Source organism: Pseudophryne corroboree, chromosome 2, assembly GCF_028390025.1.
Source record: "Pseudophryne corroboree isolate aPseCor3 chromosome 2, aPseCor3.hap2, whole genome shotgun sequence".
In the NCBI taxonomy this organism is placed as follows: domain Eukaryota; kingdom Metazoa; phylum Chordata; class Amphibia; order Anura; family Myobatrachidae; genus Pseudophryne; species Pseudophryne corroboree.
Genome location: NC_086445.1, coordinates 926481978 through 926502769, shown reverse-complemented (window position 1 = coordinate 926502769; position 20792 = coordinate 926481978). Strand labels below are relative to the sequence as shown.

The following is a 20792-nucleotide window of genomic DNA, read 5'->3' as shown; positions in this document are numbered from 1 at the left end:
TATACATCTTTAGATTTTTGCATTTTGTACCTCTGATATATTTGCTGTATTTTTTTTGTATCAACAAAGAAATGACATGGAAATTCTTAATAAAATTGTTTACAAAATAAAAAATAAAAAAAGCCACTCAGAACTGGACAGGCATCAATCCGATTTCTATCTGGGTTGCTGACAACCAGATTAGTATGTGTGTTTGTAACTGGGGAAATGTTCCTATGATTCATCTACATGGTCCATCTCTTCTGCCTGACTGACTACGGATTTGTTAGATGCAGTTTAGGTAGCCACATTTGCTGGTAAATTGTGCACAGATTAAGTGAGTCAGCGTTCACGCCATGTAACATGTATTGCACATGTTCATTGGGCAGATAATTGAACGGGGGTGGGGAGTGATTCAGGCCTGAACGCTGCTGTGCGTTTTCACACAGTGGGCGATCTGGTATAGACTGTGCATGCGTATTCCCCCGCAATGCGCGCACGCTTTGGCCAGTCAGCTACAGGATGGTGCAAAAATGTAATTCGCCCGGGCGTTCACAAGGTGATTGTCAGGAAGAGGCCATTTGTGGGTCTTAACTGACTGTTTATTGGGAGTGTCAGAAAAAACATACACGTTCCCAAGCGTTTTCAGGGAGGGTGTGTGACGTCAGCTCTGCCCCAATCAGCCTGTTCTCATCACACTGGAGGAGTAAGTCCTGGGCTGCACAGAGACTGCACACACACTGGATTTTTGCAGCTCAGCGTACACATGCGATCGCACACTTGCACGCCGAATTTACACTCCCCCTTGGGCAGTGACTATCTGAACGCAGGACAGCAAAGTTAGCAGCCCAGCGATCAGGTCTGAATCCCCCCCCCCCAGAGTGTTGGAGCAAGGCTCACAGTGGACATCCAATTTACCAGGGGATCATCTGGTGAATCCTAATGCTAAGTGTGCCTGTTTGTATGTCCGACACAAGGAAAACATGGCACATGAGACTTTATTGTTGTTTGATATAAAAAAAATATATTAAACAAATATATTTATTTGTCCAGTATTGTGTATTTAGGCTGCATATGCGCTACATAAAAAACATTATTTTCTGTACTCAAATAATCCTTGGATTTGTAGTACGGTAATGCTCGGAGCAAACCTTGCTGTACTAGCATATTGTTTACTGTACCACCGGCTCGGATCATTGCTGGTGGACACATTGTAGTAGATGGCACAGCTTAGTCTGGTCAGTTTTCTGTATTCTACTGTGGACTGTAAACCAGCTGGTATGGCACCGGAGGGAGCTGTCACAATCCAGGGAATAGGAAGAATTTCTTCATGAGAGTCTTTCTCTCCTGCGTTGGCATCTGCACATCATCCTTGAAGGAATATTGGACCTGTGTGGAGATGTAAAGATGCAAATTGAATATAAAGAGCTAAAATATTTGTGCTATTGTGTATGACGGAGGTGCCAGCTAACCGCTGACCTGCCCATTCCATGTTCTGTGAGTCCTGGTCACATCTCATACAGTGTTGCCTGAGGGGTCATTATACTATTTACAAAACAAAATATAGAGCATCTAACCAAGCGCTTTGTCACTTCAATCTATGTGCTGCCAGTAATATAGGGCTACTCACCCCTATTAGATAGATAAAATAAAAAAAGGAAAGAATTAGTATTACAGCGCACATAGACTGGATATAAACAATTTATTAAAACATATAAAAATGTGTCAATGATTCATAACCACCGGACGGTATTTTAAAACGTAATAATATATTCTTAACAAACATAAAATGTAGCTAAATATCTGTCTGGCAGTGTTTAGTTTAGCAACAGAAACTTCTGAGCTCACTTATACCCCTTTTCCACTAGCTCAAAAAACACAGGTAAATGCATGTGGGCGCGCATTTACCCTTGTTTATTGCAAGTGGAAAAGGGTCCCCCCAGCAAAAACCCGGATCAAGTGACCCGTGAATTCTACCCGGGTATCTACCTGGGTAGGACACGGGAATGATCCGGGTAAGGTTGTAGTGTAAACGGGAGCCCTGTCGATGCGACACGGCTCCCGTTTACACTGTATGGAAGGGTGGCGCTGGGAGATCATGTGATCTCCCAGCGCCGCCCAAGCCGCGTCACTAGCAGCATCACCAACCCGGCAATATGCCGGGTTGGTGACTGCTGATGGGAAAGGGGCTGAGCACGGATGGTACCCAGGCAGCTCCCGTGTCAGGCTCCCGGCTGCGACCTGTGCTCGTAGGTGGAAAAGGGGTATAAATTGTATCTCTTAAGAGGCAGGCACAACAATGTAGCACAATATAATCTCAGTGCAGCTGATGTTAATCACTCTGTCTGTGATGTACGTGAATGCAGACAGAGAATAAAAGGCAGTCCATTTATCCAATAGAATCCGCTAGGATAAGCAAGGTATTTTATATGTCTGGGCAGACAAATCAATGTGAATAATCTCACCGCTCCTCACAGCACTTTATTGCAAAATGTCCTCCTCGGCTGCTGGTGCTCTAACCTTTGTGTGCAGTCATCTCTAGGGGATCGTAGATGAAAATAGCAGGTGCTGTGGCCAATGGCGGATACCTCCAATCACAGTGGTGAAAAATCAGTTTAGGTTAGTTTTTTAATGCATTTCCCCGCCTCCCTCCGGATTCAGCGGCTTCATCAGAAATGTTAGAGCACCAGCAACCGGGGAGGACGTTTTGTAATAAAGTGCTGTGAGGAGCGGTGAGATTATTCACATTGATTTGTCTGGCCAGACATATAAAATACCTTGCTTATCCTAGCGAATTCCATTGGATAAATGGACTGCCTTTTTATTCTTTCTCTGTCTAGGTGGACCACTATTGGTCGACAGTAACTAGGTCGATAGGGTTTCTAGGTTGACATGTTCTAGGTTGACAGGTCAAAAGGTCGACATGAGTTTTTCACATGTTCTTTATTTTTTACTTTTTCATACGATCCACATAGACTACGATTGGGAACGGTAACCTGTGCCAAGCGCAGCGGTAGCGGAGCGAAGCACCTTGCCCAAAGCATGACGAGTGAATCGAGCCATGCAAGGGGACGCGGTGCACTAATTGGGGTTCCCAGTCACTGTACGGCGAAAACGACATAAAAAACAACAAGAACAACTCATGTCGACCTTTTCACCTGTCAACCTAGACCATGTTGACCTAGAGTCCCTGTTGCCCTAGAAACCCTGTCGACCTAGTTACTGTCGACCAATAGTGGTCGACCTAGTTATTGTCGACCTTGCATACCACCCCCATTCCATTTACCATGAAAGACAAAAGGTATCTCTTGCTGTAAACCAACTGACACTATTATCAAGAACAAGCCTGCCACTTTTGTGCTTCTCTTGTATTATAGCATAAGGAGATTATAGACAGCCACCACTTGGCTGAGATTTTGACCTGCTCTTTCCTCGGAATATTGCTATCTATGTGGACAGTGGTCAGGTTGGTTAGTATTACTGCCTCACACTGGTAAGGTCATCAGTTAGATTCCAACTAGACCCTATCTGTGTGTAGCAGGAGCTGTTTTAAGAGAAGAGGGGGCCGGTGTGCAGTCTCCATGCAGGCCCCTCCTCTCTTGCGGTGCAGCAGACTCTGGCACTGTGCCAGAATCCACTGCGCATGTGCCACGTGGGCACAAATGCTTCACTTTGCAGTATGCGCCGCTACTTCACATAGTATTTTTCTTAGATTTTTTTCAGGAGGATTGTGGCCATGCCTCCTATATTTGCCACATCCCCCAGTATCACCTGGGCCTACTGTATGCCTTGACAGCCCTGGCTGCACTTTATATAGATGTCAGTCAGGGAGATGGCGCAGGTGGCTTTGAAATGAGTGGTGCCGCCAACCTGCTAGGCCCATAGACATTTGGCCTCACCTTCCTCTCCTATGGGCACCCCTGTACCAGATCATCAAAGTCTATTTTATTCATGCTTTACACAGCCTTACTGTATTTCTATCTTAGCACTATGAAGACTTACTTTGCGGAAGATATCCTCTAGGGAAGAGCAGTGAGCATCTTGTTTCATGTCTTTAATCAAACGTTGGATAAACAAGGAACCTGTTTTCTTACATCTCCAGGAAAGGGTGTCTGCATGGGTAAATATAAAGCCATGTTGTTTTAATGCCATTATTATTTTTAACATCAGGAAATACGACTCAGCAAGCTCATCTTGGCACATGCTAAGATGGACTCATAGGTATACAAATAAACTCTAAAAATCCACACATAAACATAACTATTTACATCCATGTGCTCAGGGGCCGATTCAGCATCAGTCGCTATTGTGTTGATAACGCTATGAAGCGGACGCCGGTGCACGCATGCGCAAGATCTTAAACTGCATTCTCTTCAGAACGCAGTCTAAGTCCTGGCAGCGGGGGGGGGGGGGGATGACGCGTTGAACGCACGCTTTGTGGGTGTTGACACACCAGTTGCAGCTGCAAAGGCCTTACTATGCGAGCGCATCACTGTGTAGCAGAGCTCTCGCATTTTAGCGCGGGGGAGCAGGACCCAGCATGTGGGGCGGCCTCACACCTTACCCTGTGCTGGCCGGCCCCCCATATGTTAGTATAAAGAGTTGTAGTTGTGCGATTTTTCGCACAACTACAACTCATGCTGAATCAGGGCCTTAGTCAGAAGCATCTATAGTTGCATACCGCATTGTGCCCACAGCAGATGCACCAGATTCACTTACACCCAACTAGTCCATAGTTTTGTGGAAGAATCACAAATATTGGAGCCAGAAAATGGTCAGGCATTAGTAATAATTAATGTTGTTTTATTGGATGCTGGTGCAGTTTGAGTGTGTTGGGGTATTTAGTCAGTTTTGTCAAGATTTTTGTAGAGATGTGCGGCGGGCACTTTTCGTGTATTGTGTTTTGGCTTTGGTTCTGGTTCCATGCCATGCTCATGTTTTGGATCTGGATCGGTTTTGCCAAAATCACCCTTTTGGGTTTTGGATCTGGATTCATTTTTAAAAAAACCATAAAAACAGTTAAAATCACAGAATGTGGGGGTAATTTTGATCCTACGGTATTATTACCCTCAATAACATTCATTTCCACTAATTTCCAGTCTATTCTGAGCACCTCACACCTCACAATATTGTTTTTAGGCCAAAAGGTTGCACCGAGGTGGCTGTATGACTAAGCTAAGCGACACAAGTGTGCGGCACAAACACCTGGCCCATCTAGGAGTGGCACTGCAGTGGCAGACAGGCTGGTACTTAAAAAAACTAGTCCCCAAACAGCACATGATGCAAAGAAAAAAAGAGGTGCACCAAGGTCGCTGGATGGCTAAGCTAAGCGACACAAGTGTGCGGCACAAACACCTGGCCCATCTAGGAGTGGCACTGCAGTGGCAGACGGGATGGCACTTAAAAAAAACTAGTTCCCAAACAGCACATGATGCAAAGAAAAAAAGAGGTGCACCAAGGTCGCTGGATGGCTAAGCTAAGCGACACAAGTGTGCGGCACAAACACCTGGCCCAACTAGGGTTGGCACTGCAGTCCCACTGCACCAATGGCGGATACCGGACACACGTCTAACACCAACATAGCTGTCAAGGCCTCAGTTATCCACTTTGCAACAGGATGACTGCTTTCATATTTTATCTTCCTCGCAAAGGACTGTTGGACAGTTATTTGCTTAGTTGAAGTAGTACAAGTGGTCTTCCGACTTCCCCACTGCGATGACGATCGACTCCCAGCAGCAACAAACGCAGCGGCAGCAGCAGTAGGAGGAAGTTGTTCTTGATCTTTCCCTATTTTATCCTCCAAATTTTTGTTCTCTGTTATTTTTCTGGAGTTTTATAACAAAATGCAGCAAAGGAGAGCGTACCTCTACACCACACAGGGCCAATCCTGTAAAAATTATTTGGATTAAATATTAATAACCCCTTTATTTGGAGTAAATAATATACAGCACAGGACAGCACCACTGAACTTATATGGCAGCACCACTGGACTGGACTTATACGGCAGTACCACTGGATTGGATTTATACGGCGGTACCACTGGACATATACGGCAGTATCGATTTATATGGCAGTACCACTGGATTTATACGGCAGTACCACTGGACATATACAGCAGTATCAATGGACATATACGGCAGTATCACTAGACTGGATTTATACGCCAGTACCACTGGATTTATACGGCAGTAAAACTGGTCATATACGGCAGTACCACTGGACATATAGGGGTAAATGCAATTCCGGGCGAATTGCGGCTTTTTCGCCCATTTTTAAATTCGACACAATTCGACTGTCGAATCCCGGCCGGCGGGTGCCGGAATTCGACATATTCAATTAAAAACGGATTCGACAGTCCCGCTGTCGAAAAACGGACCAATTGACGGATAAGTGCGTCCTGGATTCGACTTTTCGGACGGCACAAAAATGGTTAAAAAACCCTTAAAAAAATTGCGTGGGGTCCCTCTTCCTAAGCATAACCAGCCTCGGGCTCTTTGAGCTGGTCCTGGTTGTAAAAATATGGGGAAAATATTGACAGGGGATCCCCCGTATTTTTAGAACCAGCACCGGGCTCTGCGTCTGGTTCTGGTGCAAAAAATATGGGGGACAAAAAGCGTAGGGGTCCCCCGTATTTTTAACACCAGCACCGGGCTCCACTAGCTGGAGAGATAATGCCACAGCCGGGGGACACTTTTATACCGGTCCCTGCGGCCGTGGCATTAAATCCCCAACTAGTCACCCCTGGCCGGGGTACCCTGGAGGAGTGAGGACCCCTTAAATCAAGGAGTTCCCCCCCCTCCAGCCACCCAAGGGCCAGGGTTGAAGCCCGAGGCTGTCCCCCCCATCCATGGGCTGCGGATGGGGGGCTGATAGCCTTGTGACAAATAAAAGAATATTGTTTTTTGCAGCAGAACTATAAGTCCCAGCAAGCCTCCCCTGCAAGCTGGTACTTGGGGAACCACAAGTACCAGCATGTGGGGGTAAAACGGGCTCACTGGTACATGTAGTTCTTCTGCAAAAAAAATACCCAAATAAAAACAGGACAAGCACACCGTGAAAGTAAAACTTTATTACATACATGCCGACACACACATACTTACCTATGTTCACACGCCGACTCTGTCCACATCTCCAAGTAGAATCCAGGGTACCTGAAAATAAAATTATACTCACCTAATTCCAGTGTGTCCTGTTCTTTTTTTGTAATCCACGTACTTGGCAAAAAAACAAACCGCATACCCGATCCACGCACTGAAAGGGGTCCCATGTTTACACATGGGACCCCTTTCCCCGAATGCTGAGACCCCCCGTGACTCCTGTCACAGAGGGTCCCTTCAGCCAATAAGGGAGCGCCACGTCGTGGCACTCTCCTGATTGGCTATGCGCGTCTGAGCTGACAGACAGCGCATCGCACAGCCGCTGCATTATCTTCAATGGTGGGAACTTTGCGGTCAGCGGTGAGGTCACTCGCGGTCAGCGGCTGACCGCGGGTAACCTCACCGCTGACCGCAAAGTTCCCACCATTGAAGATAATGGAGCGGCTGTGCGATGCGCTGTCTGTCAGCTGGGCACATACTGGAGCAATATTGGGACAATTTGCAGTTTTCGTAATTACAAATCGCCTAGTGTGTACAGGTGATTTGCGCGCTCCCGTGGTTGCATGCAATATCACCTGATTGCCTGTGCTGCATGACCAACCGGATGATTTGGCATGTGACCTGGTGTAATGCTAATGAAGGATGGAACAATAAATTGTTCCGTCATTCATTAAATTGCGTAGTGTGTACTGGCAATCAGGCTCAAGGGAACTCGTCCCTTAAATAGGACTGATTGCTGGTTGCTTCAGTGTGTACCCGGCTTAATTCCAACAGATCAGGACAACATTCAGCCATGCATTGGCTCTTAATATTTTAGACCACAGTGGCGTCAAAGCTCCATGTGTGCCCAAATAACTGCTGTGTGATCAAAACCATCAATGATCCCTATTAAAACCTAAGAAAGATCAATTAGATCTTGCTGCAGAATATCCAGATTGTTAATGACCGCAATGTGTGTGTGTGTGTGGCTTGTTTTTCTTCAGCCTAGGCCACCTGACATCTAGCGGTAAGTGGAGCTGGGTTGAGGGGCTATAGACAGCGGCGGGACGCGGAGTGTTGGTGGTTACTGGAGAGGACAGAGTCCTTCTGGTAAAGGGGAACTAGGCTCAATTCCCCACATTTACCTGTCTCGCCATCCTATGATTGAAAGGGATACATATGATATCCCGGCAGGCGGGATGCCAGGTGCCACTATACCGAAAAGTGTCATCCCGTCTGCCAGAATCCCGGCTTCGCTCGCCACAGGTTCTATTCCCACTCGGTTGGTGGCGTGGACCCAACAACCAAATGGGAGTACCCAGCGGGTGTCTGGATTCTGGGCATCGGTATTTGACCTGCTGTCGGGACTCCGGTGTCGGTCTCCTGAACGTCGGGATACCGACAGCCAGTATATCGACTGCATCCCGATTGGGAGATCAACACAATTTACATAGGGTGGGAGATATCCCACTGGCATAAAAATTGTGTTTTTGTGAGACATGGTAAAAGTATATAGACACTTGAGCATCACACCCGCATCCATGTCTGTGTCTTTTGCCAGTAGCACGCCTGCAACTTTATTCAAATGCCACTACAAAGCCCTTCCCTGGCGTACAGCCATGCATCTGAGTGGGCAAGGACATTTCTGAAGGATACATTTTATATGCCCCCTTCTGGACTCAAATTCACCCAACATGAGAGCCAGAATAAAGCTACAGTATGTTTAACTATAATCTTGCTGTCAAATCCATTCAGCCCACCCGAGTTTGAAAAATGACTAGTCCCTCCTTATCCTTATCTGTTAACAAACGAACAGGTACCAACAGGTACATTATTTTGTTTTATCCTTTGTTTATACAATTTTGTACTCTCTAATATAACAGCTGCTGGTTCTACGGAAATGTTTAAATGGTCATTTACACACAATGACGCATAGCATATTCCAATAAAAAATAATGTTTATTCAATTAACACATTAATAACTCCCGGGAGTGGGTCAATAAAATAGCAACTTTGCCCAAGAAATAGCATAAAACTGCATGTATAAAATGCACATTTGAAAAAAATACACGCCTTGCCTATAATATTTCTCAGTTTCACTTGGTATAATCAATTAGTGCACATAATATAGAAATTAATTAGGTATCAATCACTATTTATATAGTAGGTAAAAAAGTTAATTCTTTAATATTATCTGAGCTGATTTTATGCTATTGCTTGTGACAAGTAAGAGAACTTTGACAGCATCAGTAAATACTATATAAGTAAATACTATATGGTTTTCCTTATTCAGTGTCACTAATTGATCTAATATGTTTTTCTATATGTCTTGTGTACCTGGGGTTGTTGAATAGAAGCAGATGAAGTCACGTTCTTTCTGGACCATGCGAATTACGTCATCATCCAACTCTGGGGGCGGACTAGGTGGAGCAGCAGTGCTGTCACTGACCATCACTTTGCTCTTCTCATCTGCATACAAAAATGGTCAACACATTTGTTATGACATGGCATGCACGTTAATTATTAGCTTCTTTTCCTGTTATTATGATCTGAAAATAAACTATTGATTTTGTTGTACAGCATACAGTGGAAATAAACCACTTTGCAGCAAATTATCAGTGTGCATGATCCATCAGCATAAACTGCAAGATGTTCCAATAAGTAGTATTCACAAACAATACTAAATGTTCCCACATGCACATGAGTTGATTAAAGGAGAACTGCAGGCATCTCAACGGACATATACTGTAGTAACAGGCAAACGGCTGGGGAAGGAATGGCTGCAGCTAAAAAAGTGAGCAGATGTGTGAACAGAACATTTTTGACAATGCTTAAAAATAGTCAGCAGTCCGGCCACTGATCAGCCAACACTGGCTAGTAACATTTCTGTAGGCTGAAGGGCACTGAGGGGGTAATTCAGATCTGATCGCTCTCTACCATTTTTTTGCAGTGCTGCAACATGTCAGAACTGTGCATGCGTATGCACTAGTGATGAGCGGGTTCGGTTCCTCGGGATCCGAACCCCCCCGAACTTCACCCATTTTACACGGTTCCGAGGCAGCCTCGGCTCTTCCCGCCTTGCTCGGTTAACCCGAGCGCGCCCGAACGTCATCATCCCGCTGTCGTATTCTCGCGAGATTCGTGTTCTATATAAGCAGGCGCGCGCCGCCGCCATTTTCACTCGTGCTTTGGAGATGATAGCGAGAGGACGTGGCTGCGTTCTCTCAGTTTCTGTGTTCAGTGTGCTGCAAATATCTGTGCTCAGTGTGCTGCAAATATCTGTGCTCAGTGTGCTGCAAATATCTGTGCTCAGTGTGCTTGCAAATATCTGTGCTCAAAATATCTACGTTCTCTGCCTGAAAAACGCTCCATATCTGTGCTGCATTGTAGTATATAGTAGGAGGACAGTGCAGAATTTTGCTGTGACTACCAGTATATATATAGCAGTACGGTACAGTAGTCCACTACTCTACCTCTGCGTCGTCAAGTATACTATCCATCCATACCTGTGCTGCATTTTAGTTGTGAGCAGTATATAGTAGGAGGACAGTGCAGAATTTTGCTGACCACCAGTATATATATAGCAGTACGGTACAGTAGTCCATTGCTCTACCTCTGTGTCGTCAAGTATACTATCCATCCATACCTGTGCTGCATTTTAGTTGTGAGCAGTATATAGTAGGAGGACAGTGCAGAATTTTGCTGACCACCAGTATATATATATAGCAGTACGGTACAGTAGTCCACTGTTCTACCTCTGTGTCATCAAGTATTCTATGCATCCATACCTGTGCTGCATTTTAGTTGTGCGCAGTATATAGTAGGAGGACAGTGCAGAATTTTGCTGACCACCAGTATATATATAGCAGTACGGTACAGTAGTCCACTGCTCTACCTCTGTGTCGTCAAGTATACTATGCATCCATACCTGTGCTGCATTTTAGTTGTGCGCAGTATATAGTAGGAGGACAGTGCAGAATTTTGCTGACCACCAGTATATATATAGCAGTACGGTACAGTAGTCCATTGCTCTACCTCTGTGTCGTCAAGTATACTACAAAAGTTCAGTAAAATGACCCAAAAATCAAAATTAAAAGCGTCTGATGAGAAGCGTAAACTTGCCAATATGCCATTTACGACACGGAGTGGCAAGGAACGGCTGAGGCCCTGGCCTATGTTCATGGCTAGTGGTTCAGATTCACATGAGGATGGAAGCACTCATCCTCTCGCTAGAAAACTGCAGTGCCACTCCTAGATGGGCCAGGTGTTTGTGTCGGCCACTTGGGTCGCTTAGCTTAGTCATCCAGCGACCTTGGTGCACCTCTTTTTTTCTTTGTATCATGTGCTATTTGGGGACTATTTTTTGAATTAGCCATCCTGTCTGACACTGAATTGCCACTCCTAGATGGGCCAGGTGTTTGTGTCGGTCACTTGGGTCACTTAGCTTAACCATCCAACGACCTTGGTGCACCTCTTTTTTTCTTTGCATCATGTGCTGTTTGGGGACTATTTTTTAAATCGGCCATCCTGTCTAACACTGCAGTGCCACTCCTAGATGGGCCAGGTGTTTGTGTCGGCCACTTGGGTCGCTTAGCTTAGTCATCCAGCGACCTTGGTGCAAATTTTAGGACTAAAAATAATATTGTGAGGTGTGAGGTGTTCAGAATAGACTGGAAATGAGTGGAAATTATGGTTATTGAGGTTAATAATACTATGGGATCAAAATGACCCCCAAATTCTATGATTTAAGCTGTTTTTGAGGGGTTTTTGTAAAAAAACAGCCGAATCCAAAACACACCCGAATCCGACAAAAAAATTTTCAGGGAGGTTTTGCCAAAACGCGTCCGAATCCAAAACACGGCCGCGGAACCGAATCCAAAACAAAAACAAAAACAAAAAACCCGAAAAATTTCCGGTGCACATCACTAGTATGCACCGCAATGCGCAGGCACGTCGCACAGGTACAAAGCGGATCGTTGCTGTGCGATGGTTTGTTTACGAAGAATCCATTTGCATAGATGATCGCAACGAGAGTGACAGGAAGAAGGCGTTTGTGGGTGGCAACTGATCGTTTTCAGGGAGTGGTTGGAAATTTAAAAAAATGCAGGCGCGTCCAAGCGTTTGCAGAGCGGGTGTCTGATGTCAATTCCGGGCCGGGACAGGCTGAAGTGATTGGAAGGGCTGAGTAAGTCCTGCAACTCAGAAACTGCACAAAGTTTTTTTGTACCGCTTGGCTGCACATGCAATAGCACACTTGCACAGCTAAAATACACTCCCCGGTGGGCGGTGACTATGCGAACGCAGGACTGCAAAAAACAGCTAGCGGTCTGAATTACCCCCTGAAACAACAACTTCAAGATCACCACCTGACTAACCCTCATTGCTTTTTTCTAAGTACACAATTAGCCAAGCAAGGCAAAGGACAATCATTCCTTGGTGGTTTGGTTTGCCTGCGCCAGACAACACCTTAACCGGAGAAAGTAATTTTTACAGAACTTTTTCTGGGTCTCATTACAATTTATGCTTTTGAGCACAGGGAGGCAGTATGTGGGGGTATAGGAGTATACGTATCATGAATTGCAGTTTGTGGGGTATAGGAGTGTATGTACCATGAGGTGTTATGTGAGGAACAGGGAGGCAGTATGTTGGGGTATAGGAGTATATGTACCATGACTGCTGTGTGGGGCACAGAGAAACAGTAGGAGTGTATGTATCATGAGCTGCAGTAAGTGGGGTATAGGAGTGTATGTACCATGAGGTGCTGTGTGGGGCACAGGGAGGCAGTATGTGGGGGTATAAGAGTGTATGTACTATAAATTGCAGTATGTGGGGGTATAGGAGTGTATGTACCATGAATTACTGTTTGGGGCAATGGGAGTCAGTAGGGTGGCGCTATAAGAGTACATACACTCCTATACTCCCACATACTGCCTCCCTGTGCCCCACACAGCACCTCATGGTACAGTATATACACTCCTATACCCCCACATACAGGGCCAGCCCGACGCATACGCACAGTACGCGGCCGCATAGAGCGCCAGACTCTAGTAAGGCGCTGTTTAGACAGTGAGTCTACACCGCACTGCCGCCCGCCTGTATTTCTCCCAACATTTCTTCCAGGCAGAGGGACATCCGTGCTGTGAAAGGGGGCGTGACCTGTTGAAAAGGGGGCATGGCTCATGATCACGGCACTCCCCCCGTTTCCATCACTGAGGGGACATGCCCAGCGCTCTGTGAGCGTCTATTCTCCGCTGCTCTGCTAAGCAGGGCAGCGATGACAAGAGCCTCCCAACCATCCCCCCCCTTCACCGCGGGACAGTGCGGCCCGCGGGTGGGACAGCGGGACAATCCCCCAAAAATTGGGACAGTTGGGAAGTATGCGTCGGTCCGACGCAGGCTACTCTCTGATAGCGCTGCTGTGCATTCTCCCGGCTCCCAGCATTCCCGTGGTGCCGGCAAAGTGGGGGAGGGAGACAATCAGTGCAGCATCTGAAGAGGAGGGGGAGATGGAGCTGCAGTATGACAGAGGTAGGAGGAATGTGCCTCTGCATGGCTGCCAGCTCCCCCTGTATAATGTGTGTGCACGTGGCAGTGTACCCCTGTACAATTTGTGTGTCAGTGTGTCATATATAGTGTGTGTGTGTGTGTGTGTGTGTGTGTGTGTGTGTGTGTGTGTGTGTGTGTCTCAGTGTACCCCTGGGACCTGTACAGTGTGTGTGTGTCAGTTTGCCCATATACAATCTGTGTCAGTGTGTTTCTGGTCCGGTGTGTGTGTGTGTGTGTGTGTGTGTGTGTGTGTGTGTGTGTCAGTGTGCCCTTGAGACCTGTACAGTGTGTGTGTGTGTGTGTGTGTGTCAGTGTGCCCATATTCAATCTGTTTGTGTCAGTGTGCTCTTTGTCCCTGTGTCTGTATGTGTGTGTGTGTTCCCCTATACAAACTATGTATGTGTGCACTTGCAGGTCCAGGGATGGGGGAGGGCATGTGGGCTTGTGTTCCCCCTGTTGTTTCTGGCAATTTTTTTTTTAAAGCAGTGATTGAAACCAACAGCTGACTTACTGCAGGTCAGAGAAGGTCTCTCTCCCCTCTCGCTCCCCTTATCCTCCTCTCTCCCCCATACCCCTCTCCTCTCACTCTCTACTGTCTTTTTCTTGCTCCCTCTCTCTCTTCCTTCTCTCCTCTCAGCTATCGTGTTAAATGTCCTTGTTATATTCTGCCTGTCTCCCCAACTAATACTTTCCTTTGATGTCCCAGTGAGCCCTTTCGGCCCAATTTACCCCCTTTACTCCCTCGTACAGAGACCTCAGATACCCTCTCCCCATCACCCCCTGCCTCTCACCTACTATCTCTCCCTGTCGACCTCTCATCATCACCCACTACCTTCCCCCGTCACCCTCTGCCTCTCACCCACTGCTTTTCTTGTTGCCCTCTCCCTGTGACACTCTGCCTCCCCCTGTCACCCTTTCCCTGTTACCCTCTCCCTGTCACCCACTGCTTCTCTGTCACCCCCTACTTGTCACACTCTCTCTCTCTCCCTGTCACCCTTTCTCTCTTCCAATCACCCACTGCCTACTACGTAAATTGTGTCCTAGTTACATTTATGGTCCACAAATCGCACATCCTGTAAGGCCACACTCCTTGTAGCGAGACCACGCCCTCTTTCTGGGAGCGCACACTTCCAGCGCAAACAAATATACCTCTCACTGCTATTCAACCCTTTCATCTATCTTGGTGTTCTCCTGTCATTTTCTGCTGAATCTGCCCCTGTATGTGTGTCAGTGTTATTGTCAATAGTTACTGTATGCCATTTATAAATTAGTCTAGTTTATCTAAAGCCCTGTCTGAATAAAATGTATAAGCCAGCTGTTAATCATTGTTATTGCATTCCAGTCAGTGTCAGTTCTAGGTTAGGGCAACATGCAATGTGTATAAGGGGCTCTACCATGGCATAATGTGTAAAAGGGTCTCTACTAGAGCGTAACATGTATAAGGGATACCACTATGGTGTAACGTGTACAAGGGGCTCTACTGTGTTCTGTAATGTGACTAACAGACACTACTGTGCATTGTAATGTGAATTGGTACTATTATGTGGCCACGCCCCTTCCCATGAAACCACGCCCCCATATATTCCATATGTGGGGAGCCAAAATATATATTTGCTTATCAAATAAAATTAGGTTTGGGCCGGCCCTGCCCACATACTGCCTTAGAGGTGCTTTGTGGGGGACATGGAGGTAGTATGTGGGGGTATAGGAGTTTATGGACCATTAAGGGCTGTGTGGGGCACAGGGAGGCAGTATGTGGTAGTAAAGGAGTGTATGTACCATGAGGGGCTGTGCGGGGCACAGGGAGGCAGTATGTGGGAGTATAGGAATGTATGTACCATGAGGTGCTGTGTGCGGCACAGGGAGGCAGCATGTGGGGGTATAGAGATTATTGGGGCATACTATAGGTAGAGACTAAAAGGAAGTCACCCTCAGTGAGAGGGGAGATGTGCTTAGGTATGAGGAGCCACCAGGGTGACCAAAAGCAACAGAAATATCCATTTAGCATTTGGGGTTGGTCAGCTGGCTGCTCTACCAACCCAGCTCACTCATGTTCCGTGACTTCTCTCTCTAGAATAAATTACTGCTTTGGTGAAATATGCCGTCAGCCCAGGGGTGCTAATACTTCTACATGGGAATAGCTCAGCCTGATTGCTATTCTGACTCTGCAGGAGATGAACTGAGAGACAGCACCGTAGTCCATGTTATGACCCTCATGAAGGGCAGAGTCCAGGACAGATACAGTAGATCCACAGATCATGTACAGCATGATTTGCTAGCGTGGATGCACATGGATGGTAGCTCCTGATTGATGTGAAATTCACATGAAAACAAGGACTGCCTTGTTTTCAAGGTAAAAGATATTTATGTGAAAGAAAAGCCAGTTAGGAGACCTGAATATCCAAAATAATAGCAAAGACATTTCATTAAAAGTAAGAAAACACAAAGGAACAGAACAAAAGGGCTCAACCTGCAGAACCTTTGCAAACAGCTTCGGGCGCCACTGAGGTAAAGGACAATGGAAGGCTGGCCTAACATAGGCTGCTTCTTGTTACAAAGACTCCAACATCTGTAAGCAGCCAATGAAAACACAGAGCACAAACCTGCATCTTTAGATCATTTGGAACCAGTTCTTTTTCAATTCCCTTGGTGGAAATGTTGTAAATGAAACATAATAAAATATTTGTATTTTAAAAACTCATCAGTTCCTTATACCGTTATCCTGGTGGTAGATAGACACTACAAAGGTTGACAGTGAAAGGCTGACGCGGTTCGACATCAATTAGCCGACAGACAAGGTCGGCAGGGTCAAAAGATCGTCAGTGACTAAGTGACAAATTGGTCGGCAGTGACTAAGGTTGACAGGGTTAAAATGTTGGCCAGATGAAAAGGTCGACGTGCAAATGGTAGACGTGTTATTTTCATGATTTTTAGGGTTGGGGTTAGGCATCTGGGAGAGGGTTAGGCTGTCAGTGGGGGCGGTTAGGGATAGGCACTAGGATGAGAGCTATAGTTAGGCTGTAAGAGGGTACAGTTAGGGTTAGGCACCATGGTGAGGGTTAGGGTTAAGCACCAGGGGGAGGGCTACAGTTAAGCACCAGGGGTAGGGTTAGGTTTAGGCACCAGGGGGAAGGGTTAGGCATTAGGGCGAGGGTTACAGTAAGGCTGCAAGAGAGTACAGTTTGGGTTAAGCACCATGGTGAGGGTTAGGGTTAAGCACCAGGGTTAGGGTTAGGCACCAGGGTGCAGGTTAGGGTGTAATTCAATTGCAATCGCATCGCAGTGAATACACAGCCAGGCTGCACGTGCAGGTGGTCCAGCACCACGTTTCCCGCCGCAGGAAACGTCATCCAGCCACCCTGAAAACAGGCATGACACGTCTGCGTTTCCTACACCACTCCCCACCAACTCTGCATCACCGCCTGTCAATCACTATGCGATCGCATCCTTCCGGGATGCTACTGCATAGTGGAAGCCTGCACACACGCAATGCGAACGCTGCGCTTGCCAAAATCTGTCCGTTTGTCATTTCACACAATTATGATCAAGCCCGAATAACCCCCTGTATTTCATTATGTAAATATGGCAGAACTGCAACTTACCCCCACGACAGGCTTGGATAATGATAACTTTTGGCTTATCCCGCAGTCCGGAGCAGTTGACATTGTTGAAGCTATTGAAGATCTCGTCCACATGAAGAGTTCCCTCCACCTTGTGCTGACCTTTTACATCTTCTATTTTCTGACTGTCAGTACCACAAATGACGTCTTTCTCTCCATGAGACATGAACACCAGGAAGGTGCTGTCAGATTCCTTGTGCTGACTCTCAGCAGCGAATGTCTTCATTGTGTCTCGCATCACCTAGGGGGCAAACAGAAAGAGAACTGGAAGTATATTTAACCACTGCGGTGCCAGGAGATTGTGCTATATTTAACCACTTCGCTGCCAGGCCAAAATGGACTGTGTCAATTACAGTGAGAATAACTTTTTAACCACAAACTCTAGCCTGCTGCATTATATATAAGTTTCTCTTTAGGCACAATTAAGGCTTTCATTCATTAGCATATTGATATTATTTTTATTGTATATAAGTTATACAGGCAGCAAGCAGCACGGGGCCTGATGCAGAGATGAACAGAAATGCATTTGTAGACGCAATTTCGCTCTCTGCGCAGTTGTGAAAATACGGAAATGACTCAGATGCCATCTTGTGCTTAGACACGCCCAATGCCGCCATCGCACATCCGCTGATTGCCTACAGAAGTGATAACACTGGAGGCTAATAGGTCGACCATTGAATTTCTGGGAAAGTCTAGGCCAGGGCAGGATTAAGGCAAGGGCGAAAAGGGGCGGCCGTTCTGGGGCCCCCACACCCTGCATTTTGAATTGTAGGAGTTTCTATGCAGAAGCTCAGCTGTTTCTTAACAGCAGCTGCCGAGGAGCTCCTGCACAGTCAGTGTCGCGGGACAGTGAAGGGAAATAGCAGGAGACAGTGACTGTAAGCCGCCAGCGTCTGTTGCTTGACCTGTGCTCCCTGCTGCTGCTCTGTAAGTGACTGTGTGTGGGCATGAACCGAAGTGCGGGGATTTTGCCAGCAATAATAGTAGTAGTGGGGGGCCCCACAACCTATGTTACCCCACCAGCCTTAATCTGGCCTTGGTGTAGGCTGACTCAGATAGTGTGGGTCTTCTAAGACGCAGATGGAGACTGGTCCTAACATGCCTGCTTTTCTCTAGCCTAGTGGTTTCCCAACTTTTTAGAATCACGGCGCCCTAGAATATCATAATTTTTTTCACGGCACCCCTAGGCCAAAAATTTCTTATTGAGAAATTTAGAAAGAAATATTACATTAAGTAGATCGCGTTTATATGTCATCCTTAGGGTCAGTGCTGGTGGCTACCAGTCACATATTTTATGACTGGCATCCACCAGCACTGGTTTTGCCTGTTATATTGACCATGAATAATTTGAATTGGTCCAGGACCATCAACCCAGGGCACCCCTGCAAGTGTCCCGAGGCACCACAGGGAGCCACGGCACACAGTTTGGGAACCTCTGCCCTAGCCAATGTATAACTGTAAGGTGATATAAAACGGTAAGTTAAGGATTATATTTGCAAGCTCACAATGGGCCTGGTTCTGAGTCACACGCAATGCCATGTTCATGGAGTTGAGCGTTTTCTTTGCGACTGCATGTGCGCAATGTGTTCCACTGCGTGCATGCACAGAGGCGCAGTTGCAATTGAGATGCATGGTATCAGAAATGTATTGGAAATGTGCTGATTGCTCCATGGTGGTGACTTAGAGGTCTATGTACTAAGCCTTGGAGAGAGATAAAGTGGACAGAGATACCAGCTAATCAGCACCTAACAGACATGTTACAGGCTGGGTTTGAATAATGACAGGAGCTGGTGGGGGGAGTTGCAATGGTGATGCACCAATAGGTATTACAGCAGCTAAAGGCGCTCAACGTGGGCCTCTCAGGCCTTGCACATACAGGTGCATACCTATACACCAGGGGAGGGGCTGATACGAGCATTGGCATATAGTCGCAGATGCAATTACAGCAAAAGGCGCAAAAGCAGTCACAGCAGCATGTGTAAGTCAGAATCAGTCCCAGGGGGAGATGTATCAAAGCTTGGAGAGTGATAAAGTGGAACGAGAGAAAGAAAGTACCAACCAGTAGCTCCTTACTGCCATGTTACAGGCTGTGTTTGAACAAAATACAGTTAGGATTTGTTCGGTTGGTACTTTATCTGTCTCCACGTTATCTGTCTCCAAACTTTCCCCCCACCCCATGGTCTGCCGTGTTCCGTATTACCTGGGTGGTCAGGTTAGTTGCATATTGAACTTTGTAGCCAAGTCCTTCTAGCAGACTCTTCATTCCACTCAAATCACACTCTGCCCCAAGCCGTTCATTGAGATGATCAAACTTAATGTTACAAATAATCAGTGCCAGGCGTGTGCGCGTACCCTTGCCATGGAGACGTATAGGGTATATCTACAGGAACAAGGGAAACATATAAGTCATTATACTGGGAGAGAAAAAGGAGCCTGTATGGAAATGAATATATGTTACAACTGGAAGTTGTTGCTGTATATGGAAAAAAACACTTTGTAAAGGTCTCCGATACATACAAGCTACTGAAGCTTTAACACCTCTGTTGAAAAAAAAATACAAAACTAAAATAAATAAATGTTATGTTGATAGATGGAATTTTAATTAACTTTAATATATTTGTATTTCAATTCTGTAAGGCATTGGCGTACGATTGATTTTCGTAGTCCGATTTAAAAAGATGGCAGCGTCATTCCGCGAAACCCAAGCAGAGTACTAGGGAAGAGGGAGGAGGTGGAGATGGATTTCAGTGCTGGCGGGCTCGCCAGCGAATATACACTCCCCTTGGCAATGAGCATGACATCCAGTGCGTGAAACCCCTGGCAACGAGCATGACACCCAGCGCGTGAAACCCCTGGCAACGAGCAGGTAATTCATTTAAAAACGCACCCTGGGAGGTGTGACGTGGTAACAATAAAGAAACCACTGAAGGGGTTAAGTGATGGTTATGGCTAAAACCAAGTTGGGGAAAGGATCTCTGACGTCACCAGGGGCAGGAGCAAGGCCTGAACAGGGTTAGTAACTGGAGTAGTTGGTGGTGTGGACAGTGAAACTACTATCCCGCCATCATAGTTCCTCCCCCAGACATCATAGGTTCTTTAGCCCACTCAGTTCTATCATTTATCTTTAAGTAATACTCCTATGTGACTCCATATTGCACTGCGGCAGAGAGTTACATTTGCAATGTAATGAAAAACAGGATTTTAATACCTACCGGTAAATCCTTTTCTATAAGTCCGTAGAGGATGTTGGGGACACCAAAAGATACATGGGATATAGAGGGATCCGCAGGAGACATGGGCACTTTAAGACTTTCAAAGGGGGCGTGACCTGGCTCCTCCCTCTATATCCCTCCCCAGACTCAGTTTGGAACTGTGCCCGGAGAGATGGACATTTTGAGGAAAGGAATTAACAACAAGGTGAGCATCATACCAGCTCACGTCATAAACATGCCAAATAACATGGCATTCAACTGAACACATGCCAACGGACATGAACAAAATTCAGCAACAAGCTGAAGAAACCATAACACAACCTGTGTGTAACCAGAACTAAACTGCAGATACAGTACGC

General features: G+C 46.3%; 1 protein-coding gene across 1 annotated transcript in view; it reads right to left on the bottom strand.

Moving 5' to 3' along the window:
• Positions 1-959: 959 nt before the first annotated feature.
• The window catches only part of LOC135050069 (caspase-1-A-like), a 45488-nt gene continuing 25655 nt past the window's right edge, over positions 960-20792 (bottom strand). The window contains exons 6-10 of the mRNA XM_063956191.1: positions 19422-19601; positions 17204-17462; positions 9393-9524; positions 3982-4091; positions 960-1368 (exon numbers count right to left, since the gene is read on the bottom strand). Coding sequence (XP_063812261.1) covers positions 1279-1368; positions 3982-4091; positions 9393-9524; positions 17204-17462; positions 19422-19601 — 771 coding nt within the window. The 3' untranslated portion in view covers positions 960-1278. The remainder of the gene's footprint in view (positions 1369-3981; positions 4092-9392; positions 9525-17203; positions 17463-19421; positions 19602-20792) is intronic.